At 38.7% G+C, this 15,464-nt stretch overlaps 1 protein-coding gene across 1 annotated transcript in view; it reads right to left on the bottom strand.

Moving 5' to 3' along the window:
• The window catches only part of CFAP43 (cilia and flagella associated protein 43), a 111,343-nt gene that overhangs the window by 82,706 nt on the left and 13,173 nt on the right, over window positions 1-15,464 (bottom strand). Inside the window, exons 5-7 of the mRNA XM_078077143.1 lie at window positions 8,203-8,353; window positions 2,880-3,039; window positions 184-251 (exon numbers count right to left, since the gene is read on the bottom strand). Coding sequence (XP_077933269.1) covers window positions 184-251; window positions 2,880-3,039; window positions 8,203-8,353 — 379 coding nt within the window. The remainder of the gene's footprint in view (window positions 1-183; window positions 252-2,879; window positions 3,040-8,202; window positions 8,354-15,464) is intronic.

Below are 15,464 nucleotides of genomic sequence, written 5' to 3'. Positions count from 1 at the left end.
TTATATATATTTGAAAAATTATCCATATAGAGTTTTATAATTGTATCAAAAAAGAAAACAATTTTAATTAATAATCTGACAGAACCTGACATCCCAAATTATGACTCATAATAGTAAGTAGCAGCAAATGGAAATTGTATATATTCTTGAAAGCAATTAATTTTGAAGAAAAAAATACATTACAATTCCAGAAATAAGCACTCCTCCCTTCTGATATACCATGGTGACTGGACTGATAAGATTTCTTCCCTCTTTTGGAAAAGAAAAACAAGGTAAAACAGGTGACATATAATTAAAAGTGCAATACAAAGTAATTAATCTCTTGCTTTCCTAGGACTATTCATTTCTCTGTAATCCTTTCCAAAAATCAACTTCCTATCAGAATATGTGCTATTATGCCTTCCAAACGATGAATAATAAAAGCTGCTCAGCATTGATTACTAATGTAAATCACATGAGTTTTTTAAAGTTCTGTATCATCAGATCTGTGTAACTAACATTATAGAATTATATAGCTAATATATTTTCTTATTTTAGGAAAGCATTGTCAGAGATTTTAAGATGTCAGGAAAAAATAAATAAAACCAAACCTAACTTATTATCAAGCTGCATACTTAAGATTTGTACATTTTATGGTGTGTAAATTCAAACCTCAGTAAATAAATAAAAGTGGATAAAAAGAAAGTAAAAAGAAAAAATGTTCTATAAGAATAATTGTTATTAATAAAATATTGTCCTTGGGGGAAAAGAACAAAAGAGTATTACCTTTTATGTAGATAAACCATGAGAACTATAAGATCAAAAGCTCAGAGAGCATCCATCAAATTATTTATTTACTGTATACTACACCTTGGCATTTTGCCAGATGCTAAGAAGCATACTGTCTTTTCCTTCAGACTATTTACTTCCCAGCAGTTCCTTCTTTTCCAATCCAAGTACCACTAGAGTCCAGGTTCTTATGACTCAAGGCGTAGTCTAGGTGCTGGTTGCTTATAGCCACCTGCTTCTAGGATCGTCCTTTCTTGAATGATGGCTAAAATAATCTGCCCATGCACAATTCTATTTGGGGTACATCCCCATTCAGGAGTTTTTGAGGTCTGTCCACTATCAGCTGAATTGAGTATAAACATCTTAGCTGGACATTCAAGGTCAGACATGGCATATATGTCCCTTTGTTCCCCACTAGCCCTGTGTAACACTCCATGCTCCAGACAGACTGGACCACTTCTTGTGTCTCAACCTTCCCCAGTTTTTCTTGTCTCTGCAGATGCCATTGACCGAAACTCAGCCTACCCTCATGTGCCTGTGAACCCATCCTGCAAGGGCGATTTCAAATCCACCTTCAAAATGACTTAACTTGGCCTGTTTCCCTCATTTGAATTCCCATAACACTTTGTTAAGTTTCGCTTTAATAAAATTATCTTAATCTACCTGGCTATAATTATCTACTTGTTTAATTCTCTTTAATAAAATATAAATCCCTTGAGGGTGAAAATTATAAGATCATATATTTGCCATTTATGTCACCTCTGAGGCACCTTGCTTAGTGTCTTCCACATTGTAGAGGTTAGACAAATATTTATACTAAAGCATTTATAAAGTACCATGAAAATTATTAGGAATAGTATAGAAGAAGGAAATAGTAAACAATATAAGACTATACATGATTAAGTCCTAAATTGTGTATAACATATTACAGATGTGACAACAGTTTGAAAATGAGAAACATTGCTTTTGAATCACTTTACAAACACATATAGGCAGTAATTTACTCTGTAGCAATCTCTGGGATTAAACTTTGGAGTCAAAGGATAAGTAAAACATAGTTCCTGACTTTAAAGAATTGATACCTGGTGGGAAGACAGACATGCACAAAGGAAATTGTGAAAGCACAGGATGAGGCTCTAACAAGGGAGTGAGTCTGATGGATCCCACAGAGGGGCACCGAACTTTTGCCCTAAGGTTGGGATGGCAGTGTGGATGCAAGATTAGAGAGAACATAGCCTGGAGGGTACAAGTGACAGTAAAGGGAAGTCACGGCGGGGGCAGGAAAGTCAAACCTAATGGCCCCAGTGAAGTCTGAGTCAGGGAATGGGAGCAGGACTAGATGAGGGGTACTGTCCTGGGGGAAACTTGCTGTAGGAGGTGGTATTGAGCTAGAAGCTCAAGGATTCAGAGAGTCAATTGGCAAGGGAGTGAGCTAGGAGGCAGGTCTGTGAAATGACAGGAAGAAATGCCTAGCTAGATCAGAAAACTCATCCTGGGGAGTCGAAGGAAAGAGTGTGAATGGAGAAGGAGGATCAAATTAAAGAGGGCTTGGAATCAAGGCAGAGCAGCCCTTGAATTGCATGCTGAAACGGTCTTTAAGGACAGTTTGGCAGGGATGAGATGCCTGCTTTGGGTTAGCTGTAGATTAAGGCCAATGAAGTCAGTCCTAAGGTTGCTGCAGAAATCAAAATGTGAAAGGATACAGCATAGGAGCTAAGAACTTGGACTCTAAAGTCTTAGTGCCTGGGTTTAGGTGTCAGCTCCACAGTTTACTAGTTATGTGAATTTGGGCATTTTTCTTAATCTCTCAATGCTTCCATTTTCTCATCTGTCTCATGGAGATGAAAATATATCTCTTTATAACGTATTTTGAGAATTACATGAAATATACATACAGAGTATAGCAGAATGCCTACAGCCTAGTACAGTCAATAAGCACTAGCTATGAGGAACACCCACAGGACTTGGTAACTAACTATGGGATAAAGGAAAGAAAGAATCAAAGATGGCTCTAAGAAGGAGAAAAATAGGGAACAAACATCCATCTTCACGTGTAAAACCATCACCAATGGCTACACTTCTAGGAATAATGAAGTAAAGCAGTTTCTCACCCGTTGGTACTTTGTCTTCTATCTTATTAAGTAGAGTCACCTTCAAGGTTTCTCCATTAACCATTAAAAGATGACCCTCTTCACAGCCAACATATAGGTCACTTGTTGGAGTCCAGCAGTGCATAGATGGGTGAAGCAAAGGATATAGATCATCTTTAGGCTTCAGGGAAAGATCAGAAACCTTGTGTTAAGACTGCATGCATGGTTTAAGAGCCATGTTAAGACCTATGTATATTCATTGATCCTGCCATTTGTCAAGAGCTAAGTGTACTTATCCTTCCTTGCTCCATTTATCTCTCTATATTTTAATTCAGTAAGACTATATAAGCTGGTTTTGCCAGCACATTTAGAGTTCTAGTGTCACAGATTTTCATGAAAATTTTGAGTAGTAACTTCTACACTGTTTCTTGGTAGAGTTTTTTGGCGTCTTGAATCTACGAAAGTCAGTGTCTAGCTAAGATCACCCTTTTTGAGGAAGACTTTTGTCATCGTTTCACCCTCCTGATTCTGCAGTGGGGTGTGGATATGATTTTCCTTGAGTGGCTATGGAGAGTTTGGCCTAGGTCCTTTGCTTAGTTAGCTTTTATGGGAAATGAGAAGAGGACACTTGCCTGATTCTGGTGGCCTCTCTAATGTGGTTCATGAAACATCCTATGTGATTTTGATACCATGGAAAACTCAGAGAAACGCACAAAATCTATGGAATGTGTCTAAAAGAAAAGTTGGCTTTGGGGAGTAAAAATAATATGGACAAGGATCTAAGACAAACTTTTCCTGTAAAGGAAAAGGCAGTGAATATTTTAGGCTTTGTGGACCACATAGGTCTCTGACATATATCCCCATTATATTTTTAAACACCTCTGTAAAAAAGTATAAAAGAACATTCTTAGCTTGGGGCCAAACAAAAGCCTGTCATGGTTTGTTGATCTCTGCTTTAGATTGTAATACCTCAGTGGTATGTCCCCTGCAGCTTTAAATACTCATGTCCAGCAGGGGAGAGCCCCCTTTGTCAGCATGGAGCAAGTCTCCTTTTAATATAGGCCTACCTGTTCTCCTTCCTGGAGGTCAAGGCAGCTGTGGTAGCTTTTCAGGGCAAATGCTCCTCACAGCACTGATTAAAATTCTGAATTCTGGATATCATAATAATAGCACTCCTTCCTTTCTATTTAAACAAGTCAAACATACTAGTTTACTTATTTATTTATATTGAGAACATAACATTTAGTACTATCTGAGCTTTTTGTTATGCTATAGCATTATTTAGAATTACATTAGCTATAACATAATGCTTTGCTTTCTTTAGGATCCTTACACCCATTGGAACAGAAAACATTTTTACTAAGCTATTGGCCAAATTAACAGAATTTTTTAAGTTCCTTGAGAGCTCCATGTTTATTCCATTCTTTTGTTCATGTTTTCGTTCATCTAACAAATATTTATTGGACACTTAACTACATTCCAGGTACTGTTCTAGGCACAGGGATGTAGCGGTGAACAAAACAGACAAAAAATTCCCTGCCCTCATGGGGCTTACATCCTGGTGAGGGGAAACAGAATAAAAATAAGTTAAGAAGTTAAATATATAGAAGATTATTTGTTGAAAAGCACTATGGAGAAAAATAAAGCAGAAGTTGGGGAATACTGCAAATCTATATAAACAGTCGTTTTTCCATTAAAAACTCCTCAATATATGCAAGCCACCTTTCTAATAAATACTCAATTTGAATAATGTATTATATACTATTCTTTTAATTTAGGACTGGTTTGTAGATTCAAGGTAAAGCAGGTGTGGTGCTGTCAAAGTAACTATCTAGTAGTAGTAACTATCTATGGAGCAACTATGTCAAAGTAACTATCTAGTAGACTAGATTCTCAACAGATATAAATTTGTTATGTAATTGATATTTAAACAAACATTTATTGGATGTTGGTTATATACCAGGCATTGTGCCAAGTCCTAAGGGATCCCTCTTCTCAACAGGATGATCACTTGTTGAGGGAAGAAGAAGTATCAACAAATATCAGAATCAGAAAACATGGTAGGTTATAGCAGAGGGGTGTTAAATATTATGGGAGCATTGATGAGAAAGCACGTGGTTCTTCCTGGTGGAGTGAAGGAAGTGTGGAGAGAGACTTATCATTTGGAATGGAACCTGAAATATGTCTAAGGCAAAAACCATACATAGCAGCAGTCACCATGATAATTCTTTAAAAGGATATATTGACTTTGATCAATGATTGATCTATTTCATGCCCTCATAGCCTTGGATTGTTAAAAATAAATACTTGATTAATAATGTGGCCACCCTATGGGCCAAAAGGAGGGGGGAGCAAAACCACCCAAAAGGATTAAACTGCGGCTGATTAATGACATTTTTGTGGTATCTAATTGAGATTTGACTCATAGGGAAGAGTTACTCACTGAATGTCATTATTTAAGTACCATTATTTAAAAGTTTCTTAGGTTGTCTTGATGACATCTAACCTTAGGCTATATATCACAAAGGTACAGACTCTTCCATTATGGCAATGGGTTCAAAAATCTTTTAAAAAACACACATATCTGGTTCTCACACCAGTGGATCTATGTGTATGCAACAGAAGGTGAAGATTTAAAACTTGGACTTTTCTGCCTTATTATGTTAAACTAGTATTGTGTTTGACTTTTCTTACTTTAAGATAAACCTGGGCTGATCTTTCTATTACTCTCTTTCATCAATAAATATGTTCTGTGCCACTTAAAAATGAATGTGATACAATATGAATTATGCGAACAGAAACAATAGTTTTTAATTCCAAAAATTCTAAAAATTTTAAAAGAAAAATGTGCCAATAGTATAAAAATATTTGTTGATAATATCACCTCATTGTTTAGCTTTCTGGAATCATAAATCAAACATTTTGATCACTTGAAGACCAAACATGAAAAATTAGAATCCAACTTAATACTATGGCTTTAAAAAATGTAAGTATCCAAATACGTTTCAGAATACTTGTTTATAAAAGGAATTCCTATATAGTGACTTCTGTTTAAAAAAAAAAGGTAGATGGAAAAAGAAAACTGGACACTTGAGATTAAATTCATTATCTTGGATCCAGTTTCTGCCCAGATAATATCTGCCTTTGATTGCCCCCATGCTACTGCTAGATACTGTTTCTCATGCCTTAAATAAGTTGTGTAATGTGATGCAGGCCTATTTAAAGGCGTATAATGTGCCTTTATAGTGTTAGCTACAAGAGACATAATGGGAGTATTTAATATTTGTGATTTTGTAAAAGTCCATAGCCTGTCAATTTTTAAGACTCTTATTTATATAGATCAGTTCATTACTCATTTCTTTGCCATTGGTTGGTAGCCACATCATAAGAAATGTCATTCAAAGGAAGGAATAGAATAAAGACATTTGAGATCTATTTTTGGTTATGCTTTCACTCACTGTATAGACATTAATCAATGTTTTAGCCATTTTTTTCACCTTACTTATCTATAAGATGAAAAAATAAATATTGGAAAAATGAATTTGTAAGTAAATGTAAAGTATATGGCTTTATTAACATTCCTTGTGTGATTTTAAAGTGTAGAACTTTAGCATTAAATTTCTGTTTTCAGAAAAAGGTTAAAATGCACTGAGTAAAAAAATCCTAGGAAACAAATATGTCTGTTTATTATGAGCATTTTAAAAAATGGTGGCTCCACATTTAAGTATTTAAAGAAGGCATTTTGTAGCATTTTTCAAATGACAAAGACAGATGCCTGAATTTTACATATTTTAGGTAGGGTTCATCCTGTTGTGCAAAATGTGAAAGACAAGGGCTCTTACAGAAATTTATGGCAGAAGAAAAGATTCTAGATGGTTGAAAATGTGGGTTCCTAGGCATCAAATACTAACCACAGAAGCATTTTTTTCAAGTTGTAAACCTTGATGGCTGATCTATTTGTATTTACTTTGCTGCCCCATTGTGGCTGAGTGTGGTTGTATTCCTAAGGCTAGGATTTGTGCTATTAAAAAGAATTGGTCATTTTCTGTATTTAAAAAGTGAACAATGATCATCCTTTAGAGGAAATACTAAGAGCATACACAACCTTTTCTCTTGCTTGCCAGAAATTTTTAATAAACTAATTACCACTGAGTTATTTTTAACATCTATAGCTTAATTCTCTGCAGTGGTCAAAATATTTGGGAGCTTCTACTTCCTTTATCCTTGGCTTGGAGTTTTAACACAAATATTAGCATAACCTAAGTTCGAGAGGCTAAGCAGAATCAAGCTCTTGTTTCCCAAAGGACCTGCCTGTGCTATCTCTGCTCCCTGCCTACCCCCTGACCTGCACCTCACCCCACTTCCCCCTCATTTTCTGTGCTGCAGCCACTACAGGTAGCTTCTCAAACACACGGATTTAGTTTCTTTCCCCCAGGGCCTTTGCACATACTGCACCCTCTGCCTGAACACTCTTGACCCTGTTTGTAGCACTGAGCCTCCTTTTCCTTCGAATCTTAGGGTAAGTGTTGTCTCCCCAGCAGCCTTCCTTGACCAGGATATGTTAATCTCTTCCTCACGTCAACCCCTTCCCATTTATCCCATTATAATAATTACCACATTTTGCAATGATTTAATGTATGTCTTTACTTTTGGTGTTGTTGTTACTATCTCCCTGATAGAATGTAAGCTCCAAGGGTAGAGATTATGCCTGGTTGGTCATCATGAGATCCCACTGCCTAAAACAGTGCCTGCTACATAGGAGGAGCTTGATAAATATGTTGAATGAATGAGTGTGTAGCTGTTAACAAACTCCTGTTTGAAACTTTCTTCCACTATTTTCCACGGCCTTCTTCTTCTCTCCTGGATTTGTTCCACTTCTGTGTTCCTTGTCAGAGTCATCTTCTAACTCCCGATTCTTGGCAAATCAGTTTCCTCTCTGGCTCTCTCCCCGACACCCTTACTCTCCTTTCTATCATCCCTCCCCCACTCCAGTGCTCCACTAACCCTTCTATGGTAATGACTCTGGCAACAGTGTCTCTAGCCCTACCTTCTCCACCCCAGCAATAGTTCCGCTTGCCCAACTTCCACCCGGCATCTATACCTGGACGCCTTCCCAGCACCCCAAATTCAATATGTCCAAAACTGAAATCAGGTCTGGGCTCCCTCTTTCTGTTATCAGTGCCATCCTTCCAGTTAACCAAACTCAAAACTCCAGAGCCTTCATTTCTTGTCATCTCCAGGGCTACTCTGTATTGAAAACCAGGGTGATCCTCTCTATCCTGCATGTCTCATGGATGGTTATGAGAATCAAATAAGCAAACAGGAAGAGGTGCCAGGTAATTACCCTGAAAGTTTCTGCCTCTTCTCCTACTAGCCCAGCAATGGCTGACAGTGGGAGCACAGGTCCATAGATAAGATCCTTGGGCAACGAGGTGGGGAAAATTACATCTGTTTCATCAAAAAATGATCCGTCTTCCATAGGTAGTTTTATTGATCTTTAGAAAAAAGAGAAATCAGAATAATCAAATGAACAAAAACTAGTCACTGATACAGCTATTACATATTGGTGATAAAAAAGGTGGGGAAGTATTATAGCTTGTAAAAAACAAACAAGCAAACAAACCAGATAAATGCCAAAGAGTAGATTTAAAAATATATATCACAAAAGGACAATAATGCAGTTATAAATTAAGTACATAGGAATTTTCTAAAATTTTCAAAGTTAATATCTAAAGCAGGAATTATACATTTGAACACTGGCAGGACCAGGCAAATGAGCTGTGGCCAGGTGGGGGACTATGGCAAATGGGAAAGTGTGTTCCCTCCTCTAGGTGGTATAGGTGACACTCAGTTCCAGCCAAGAAAGTTTGTTGAGAATTCTGGCTCCAAAATTTCAAGAGACTATCATAATCTGGATATTTATGAGAAATCTCTCAAATATTAAAATTTGGCAATTAATTCAAATAAAAATCAATGGGGGCCAAAATAAACATATAAATCTTCCTCTATTTATGATGGGGTTATGTCCCAAAAAACAAATACCCTAAGTCAAAATGCATTTAATACCCCTAATCTACTGAACATCATAGCTTAGCCTAACCTACCATAAATGTGCTCAGAACACATACATTATTTGGGCAAACTGCATTAGTTGCCAACTCACAGTTGGGCAAAATCATCTAATACAAGGCCTATTTTATAATAAAGTGGTGAATATCTCAAGTAATTTGTTGAATACTAAAATGAAGGTAAAAAGCAGACTGGTTGGAAGGTACAGAATGGTTGTCAGTGTATAGGTTGTTTACACTCATGACCATGTGGCTGACTGGAAGCTGCAGCTACCACTGCTTAGCATCACAGAAGAGTACTGTAACACATATCTTTAGCCTGGGAAAAGGTCAAAATTCAAAATTTGAAATACAGTTTCTACTGAATGTGTATCACTTTGGCATCACCCTGAAGTTGAAAAATCTTAAGTGGAACCATCCTAAGTCAAGGACCATCTGTATATGTAGGTTGTATTCAGCTACCTTTGCAACCTCTGATATCAAGAATTCATTTTCAGGGCACCTGGGTGGGGCAGTCAGTTAAGCATCTGACTCTTGGTTTCGGCTCAGGTCCTGGTCTTAGGGTTGAGAGATCAAGCCCCGAGTCTGGCTCTGTGCTCAATGTGGAGTCTGCTTATGACTCTTTCTTCCTCTGCCCCTCCCCCGTCTCTCTCTCTCTCTCTCAAATAAATAAATCTTTTTTTAAAAAAAGAATTCATTTTCAAATCTACCATATGTCTTTTAACCCATAATGTGGTTATAAAGGGGTGTTTGAAAAATTCATGGCTTTATGCATTAAATTCAAAATTTCGTTGGTTATGTTTTATGTATGATAAATAATTTTGAAAAATTATCATGTAAAAATAGTATCTACTATTCAAATTAAGGCTTGAGTGTTTTCTAATCCTGCTTGCTTTCTGAACCAGGACAATCCACTCACTTTGCCTCTCACTTCAGTTGCTTATAGAAAAATCACAATTCAACATTCAGAACTAGATGAGAATATTCAAGGCAAGCAAAAGGAGAGAACGCTGAGATAAATTATTTGCCCACCTGGCAAGGATATGATAGAGACATTACCCATTTTATGAATGTCTCTGCCTAGAGACAGATTTGACTATTCATTGGGTTCTTATAAAAAAGAAATTGAGACACAAAGAGAACTGAACAAAAAGAGGTTCAGTACTCTTTGTTTAAGGGCTAGGTTTTACCCTAGGTTTTACTCTAGGTTTTCAGGCTCTCCAGTTAGACAACTTTACATTTTTCTTAAGAAGGCAACTTTTCGGGGGAATCTGGGTGGCTCAGTTGGTTGGGCGACTGCCTTCAGCTCAGGTCATGATCCTGGAGTCACGGGATTGAGTCCCACATTGGGCTCCCTGCTCAGCGGGGAGTCTGCTTCTCCCTCTGACCCTCCCCCCTCTCATGTACTCTCTCTCTCTCTCATTCTCGCTCTCTCAAATAAATAAATAAATAAATCTTTTAAAAAAAAAAAAGAAGGCAACTTTTTGGAGGGTGGGGGCAAGATGGCGGAGGAATAGGAGACCTAAATTTCGTCTGGTCCCAGGAATTCAGCTAGATAGGTATCAAACCATTCTGAACACCTACAAACTCAACAGGAGATCAAAGAAAAGAATAGCAGCAACTCTCTGAACAGAAAAGTGACCACATTCTGGAAGGTAGGACGTGCGAAGAAGTGAGTCCGAGTTGATATTCAGGAGGATAGACGGCGGGGGAGGGGGCCTCTGTCGGCTGCTACTGGCAAGTGATAGAGCAGCGGAGCACAAAATTGGAACTTTTAGAAGTCGGCTCTGCTGAGGGACATCACTCCAGTGGCTAAGCGGGGGATGGAACACTCGCTGGGACAGTGTGGTCTTGGGACCCTCGGGGTCACAGAAGGACCCGGGGTGTCTGAGTGTGGCAGAGCTCCCAGGTATCGGAGCGGGGAAGCCGGCTGCAGAGATGGAGCCGAGGAGCGGGCTCTCAGCTCGGGGTTGCCATAAACTGTGATCCGTGGTACAGTCGGGCCACTGCTCCTCCAGCAGGGACCCAACAAGCGGCAGATCCGGGGAGACGCTCCTTCCTGCCCCGGGAGGAGCAGTGCGGGAGCGCACCGCAGGGATCTGCTGGGTTTGGAGACTCCACACAGGGTCAGGTGCCAGAGGTAGAAACGCTCGGTCACAGGCCGGGTGAGCACAGACTGCGGCCGGAGACCGGGAGACGGGAGTGACTGACTGCTTTTCTCTGGGGGCTCACTGAGGAGCGGGACCCCGAGTTCTCGGCTCCTCTGGGGTGGAGACTGGGAGGCCGCCATTTTCACTCTCGTCCTCCAAAGCTGTACGGAAAGCTTGCAGGGAACAAAAGCTCCCGAGAGCAAACCCGAGCAGATTACTTAGCCCCGCCCCTGACAAGGGCAGGGCAATTCCGCCTCCAGCAAAGACATTTGGAAACCACGGCAACAGGCCCCTCCCCCAGAAGATCAGTGAGAACAGCCAGCCAAGACCAAGTTTATCGATCAATGAGAATGGCAGAACTCCAGCGCTAGGGGAATACTGCACATAGAATCCATGGCTTTTTTACCATGATTCTTTAGTCTTTCAAAGTTAATTTTTTTATTTTCTTTATTTCTTTATTTCTTTCTTTTTCTTTTGAATTTTTCTTTTTCCCTTTTTCAACCAACATCTTACAATCCCTTTTTTAAAAATCTTTATTTTTCATTTTTACAGTCATATTCTATCCCTTCATAGTAGTTAACCTTATTTTTGGTATATATATAAGTTGTGCTCTCTTTAAAATTTTGGGATACAGTTGCTTTTTTTTTTTTTAAAGATTTTATTTATTTATTTGGCAGAGAGACACAGCGAGAGAGGGAACACAAGCAGGGGGAGTGGGAGAGGGAGAAGCAGGCTTCCCGCCGAGCAGGGAGTCCGATGTGGGGCTCGATCCCAGGACCCTGGGATCATGACCTGAGCCGAAGGCAGACGCTTAATGACTGAGCCACCCAGGCGCCCCAGGATACAGTTGCTTCTAACAGACCAAAATACACCCTTATTCTCTACTGTATGGCTTTGCTCTAGTCTGCTGCCTGATCACATTCTCTCCCTTTGTTTTTTTTGTTTTTGTTTTTTTTTTAATTTCTCTTCTTTCTTTTTTCAACCAACTTCTTATCAATTCCTTTTATAAAGTCTTTTATAATTTTCATCTTTATAGTCATATTTCATCCCTTCATTGTATTTACCCTTATTTTTGTACATATATAAGTTTTTCTTTCTTTAAAATTTTGGGAGGCAGTTTCTTCTAATAGACCAAAATACGCCCAAAATCTAGTGTGTGGCACTAATCTATGCACCAGCCTGATCATATTTGATCATATTCTTTTTTTTCTTTTTTCTTTCTTTCCCTTTATTTTCCCCCAGTTTCATGTCTCTTCTGATTTGTTTAGTGTATATTTTTCTGGGGTCATTGTTACCCTGTTGGCATTTTGTTCTCTCAGTCATCTATTCTCTTCTAGACAAAATGTCAAGACGGAAAAAATCACCTCAAAAAAAAAGAACAAGAGGCAGTACCGACTGCCAGGGACCTAATCAATATGGACATTAGTAAGATGTCGGAACTAGAGTTCAGAATGACGATTATAAAGATACTAGCTGGGCTTGAAAAAAGCATGGAAGATACTAGAGAAACCCTTTCTGGAGAAATAAAAGAACTAAAATCTAACCAAGTTGAAATCAAAAAGGCTATTAATGAGGTGCAATCAAAAATGGAGGCTCTCATTTGCAACGACGTGGATGGAACTGGAGAGTATTATGCTGAGCGAAATAAGTCAAACAGAGAAAGACATGTATCATATGACATCACTGATATGAGGAATTCTTAATCTCAGGAAACAAACTGAGGGTTGCTGGAGTGGGGGGTGGGGTGGGAGGGATGGGGTGACTGGGTAATGGACACTGGGGAGGGTATGTGCTCTGCTAAGCGCTGTGACTTGTGCAAGACTGTTAAATCTCAGATCTGTACCTCTGAAACAAATAATGCAATATATGTTAAGAAAGAAAAAAAGAAGAAGAAGAATGTAGCAGGAGGGGAAGAATGAAGGGGGGGATATCGGAGGGGGAGAAGAACCATGAGAGATGATGGACTCTGAAAAACAAACTGAGGGTTCTAGAGGGGAGGGGGGTGGGAGGATGGGTTAGCCTGGTGATGGGTATTGAGGAGGGCACGTTCTGCATGGAGCACTGGGTGTTATGCACAAACAATGAATCATGGAACACTATATCTAAAACTAATGATGTAATGTATGGGGATTAACATAACAATAAAAAAATTTTAAAAAAGAGAAAAAAAAATGGAGGCTCTAACTGCCAGGATAAATGAGGCAGAAGAAAGAATTAGCAATATAAAAGACCAAATGATGGAAAATAAAGAAGCTGAGAAAAAGAGAGATAAACAACTACTGGATCACGAGGGCAGAATTCGAGAGATAAGTGATACCATAAGACGAAACAACATTAGAATAATTGGGATCCCAGAAGAAAAAGAAAGAGAGAGAGGGGCAGAAGGTATATTGGAGCAAATTATAGCAGAGAACTGCCCTAATTTGGGGAAGGAAACAGGCATCAAAATCCAGGAGGCACAGAGAGCCCCCCCTCAATATCAATAAAAATAGGTCAACACCCCGACAACTAATAGTAAAACTTATGAGACTCAGAGACAAAGAGAAAATCCTGAAAGCAGCTTGGGACAAGAGGTCTGTAACGTACAATGGTAGAAACATTAGATTGGCAACAGATCTATCCACAGAGACCTGGCAGGCCAGAAAGGACTGGCATGATATATTCAGAGTACTAAATGAGAAAAATATGCAGTCAAGAATACTATATCCAGCTAGGCTGTCATTGAAAATAGGAGAGATAAAAAGCTTCCAGAACAAACAAAAACTAAAGGAATTTGCAAACATGAAACCAGCCCTACAAGAAATATTGAAAGGGGGCCTCTAAGCAAAGAGAGATTGTAAAAGTAACATAGACCAGAAAGGAACAGAGACAATATACAGTAACAGTCACCTTACAGGCAATACAGTGGCACTAAATTCATATCTTTCAATAGTTACCCTAAATGTAAATGGGCTAAATGCCCCAATCAAAAGATACAGGGTATCAGATTGGATAAAAAAACAAGACCCATCAATATGCTGCCTGCAAGAGACTCATTTTAGACTCAAAGAGACCTCCAGATTGAAAGTGGGGGGAGGGGGTGGAAAACTATTTACCATGCTAATGGACACCAAAAGAAAGCTGGGGTGGCAATCCTTATATCAGACAAATTAGATTTAAACCAAAGACTATAATAAGAGATGAGGAAGGACACTATATCCTACTTAAAGGGTCTATCCAACAAGAAGATCTAACAATTGTAAATATCTATGCCCCTAACATGGGAGCAGCCAATTATATAAGCCAATTAATAACAAAAGCAAAGAAACACATCGACAACAATACAATAATAGTAGGGGACTTTAACACCCCCCTCACTGAAATGGACAGATCATCTAAGCAAAAGATCAGCAAGGAAATAAAGACTTTAAATGACACACTGGACCAAATGGACTTCACAGATGTATTCAGAACATTCCATCCCAAAGCAATGGAATACACATTCTTCTCTAGTGCCCATGGAACATTCTCCAGAATAAATCACATCCCAGGGCACAAATCAGGTCTCAACCAAAAGATTGGGATCATTCCCTGCATATTTTCAGACCACAAGGCTTTGAAACTAGAACTCAATCACAAGAGGAAAGTTGGAAAGAACTCAAATACATGGAGGCTAAAGAGCATCCTACTAAAGAATTAATGGGTCAACCAGGAAATTAAAGAAGAATTTAAAAAACTCATGGAAACAAATGAAAATGAAAACATGACAGTTCAAAACCTTTTGGATGCAGCAAAGGTGGTCCTGAGAGGAAAGTATATAGCAATACAAGCCTTTCTCAAGAAACAAGAAAGGTCTCAAATACACAACCTAACCCTACACCTAAAGGAGCTGGAGAAAGAACAGCAAATAAAGCCTAAACCCAGCAGGAGGAGAGAAATAATAAAGATCAGAGCAGAAATCAATGAAATAGAAACCAAAAGAACAGTAGAACAGATCAATGAAACTAGGAGCTGGTTCTTTGAAAGAATTAATAAGATTGATAAACCCCTGGCCAGACTTATCAAAAAGAAAAGAGAAATGACCCAAATAAATAAAATCACGAATGAAAGAGGAGAGATCACAACCAACACCAAAGAAATACAAACAATTATAAGAACATATTACAAGCAACTATATGCCAGCAAATGAGATAATCTGGAAGAAATGGATGCATTCCTAGAGATGTATCAACTACCAAAACTGAACCAGGAAGAAACAGAAAACCTGAACAGACCTATAACCACCAAGGAAATTGAAGCAGTCATCAAAAATCTCCCAACAAACAAGAGCCCAGGCCCAGATGGCTTCTCAGGGGAATTCTAAAAAACATTTAAAGAAGAATTAATACCTATTCTTCTGAAGCTGTTTC

Source organism: Halichoerus grypus, chromosome 7, assembly GCF_964656455.1.
Source record: "Halichoerus grypus chromosome 7, mHalGry1.hap1.1, whole genome shotgun sequence".
Classification (NCBI taxonomy): Eukaryota; Metazoa; Chordata; class Mammalia; order Carnivora; family Phocidae; genus Halichoerus; species Halichoerus grypus.
Note: the sequence above shows the minus strand (reverse complement) of the source record. Positions and strands in the feature narration are given on the sequence as shown.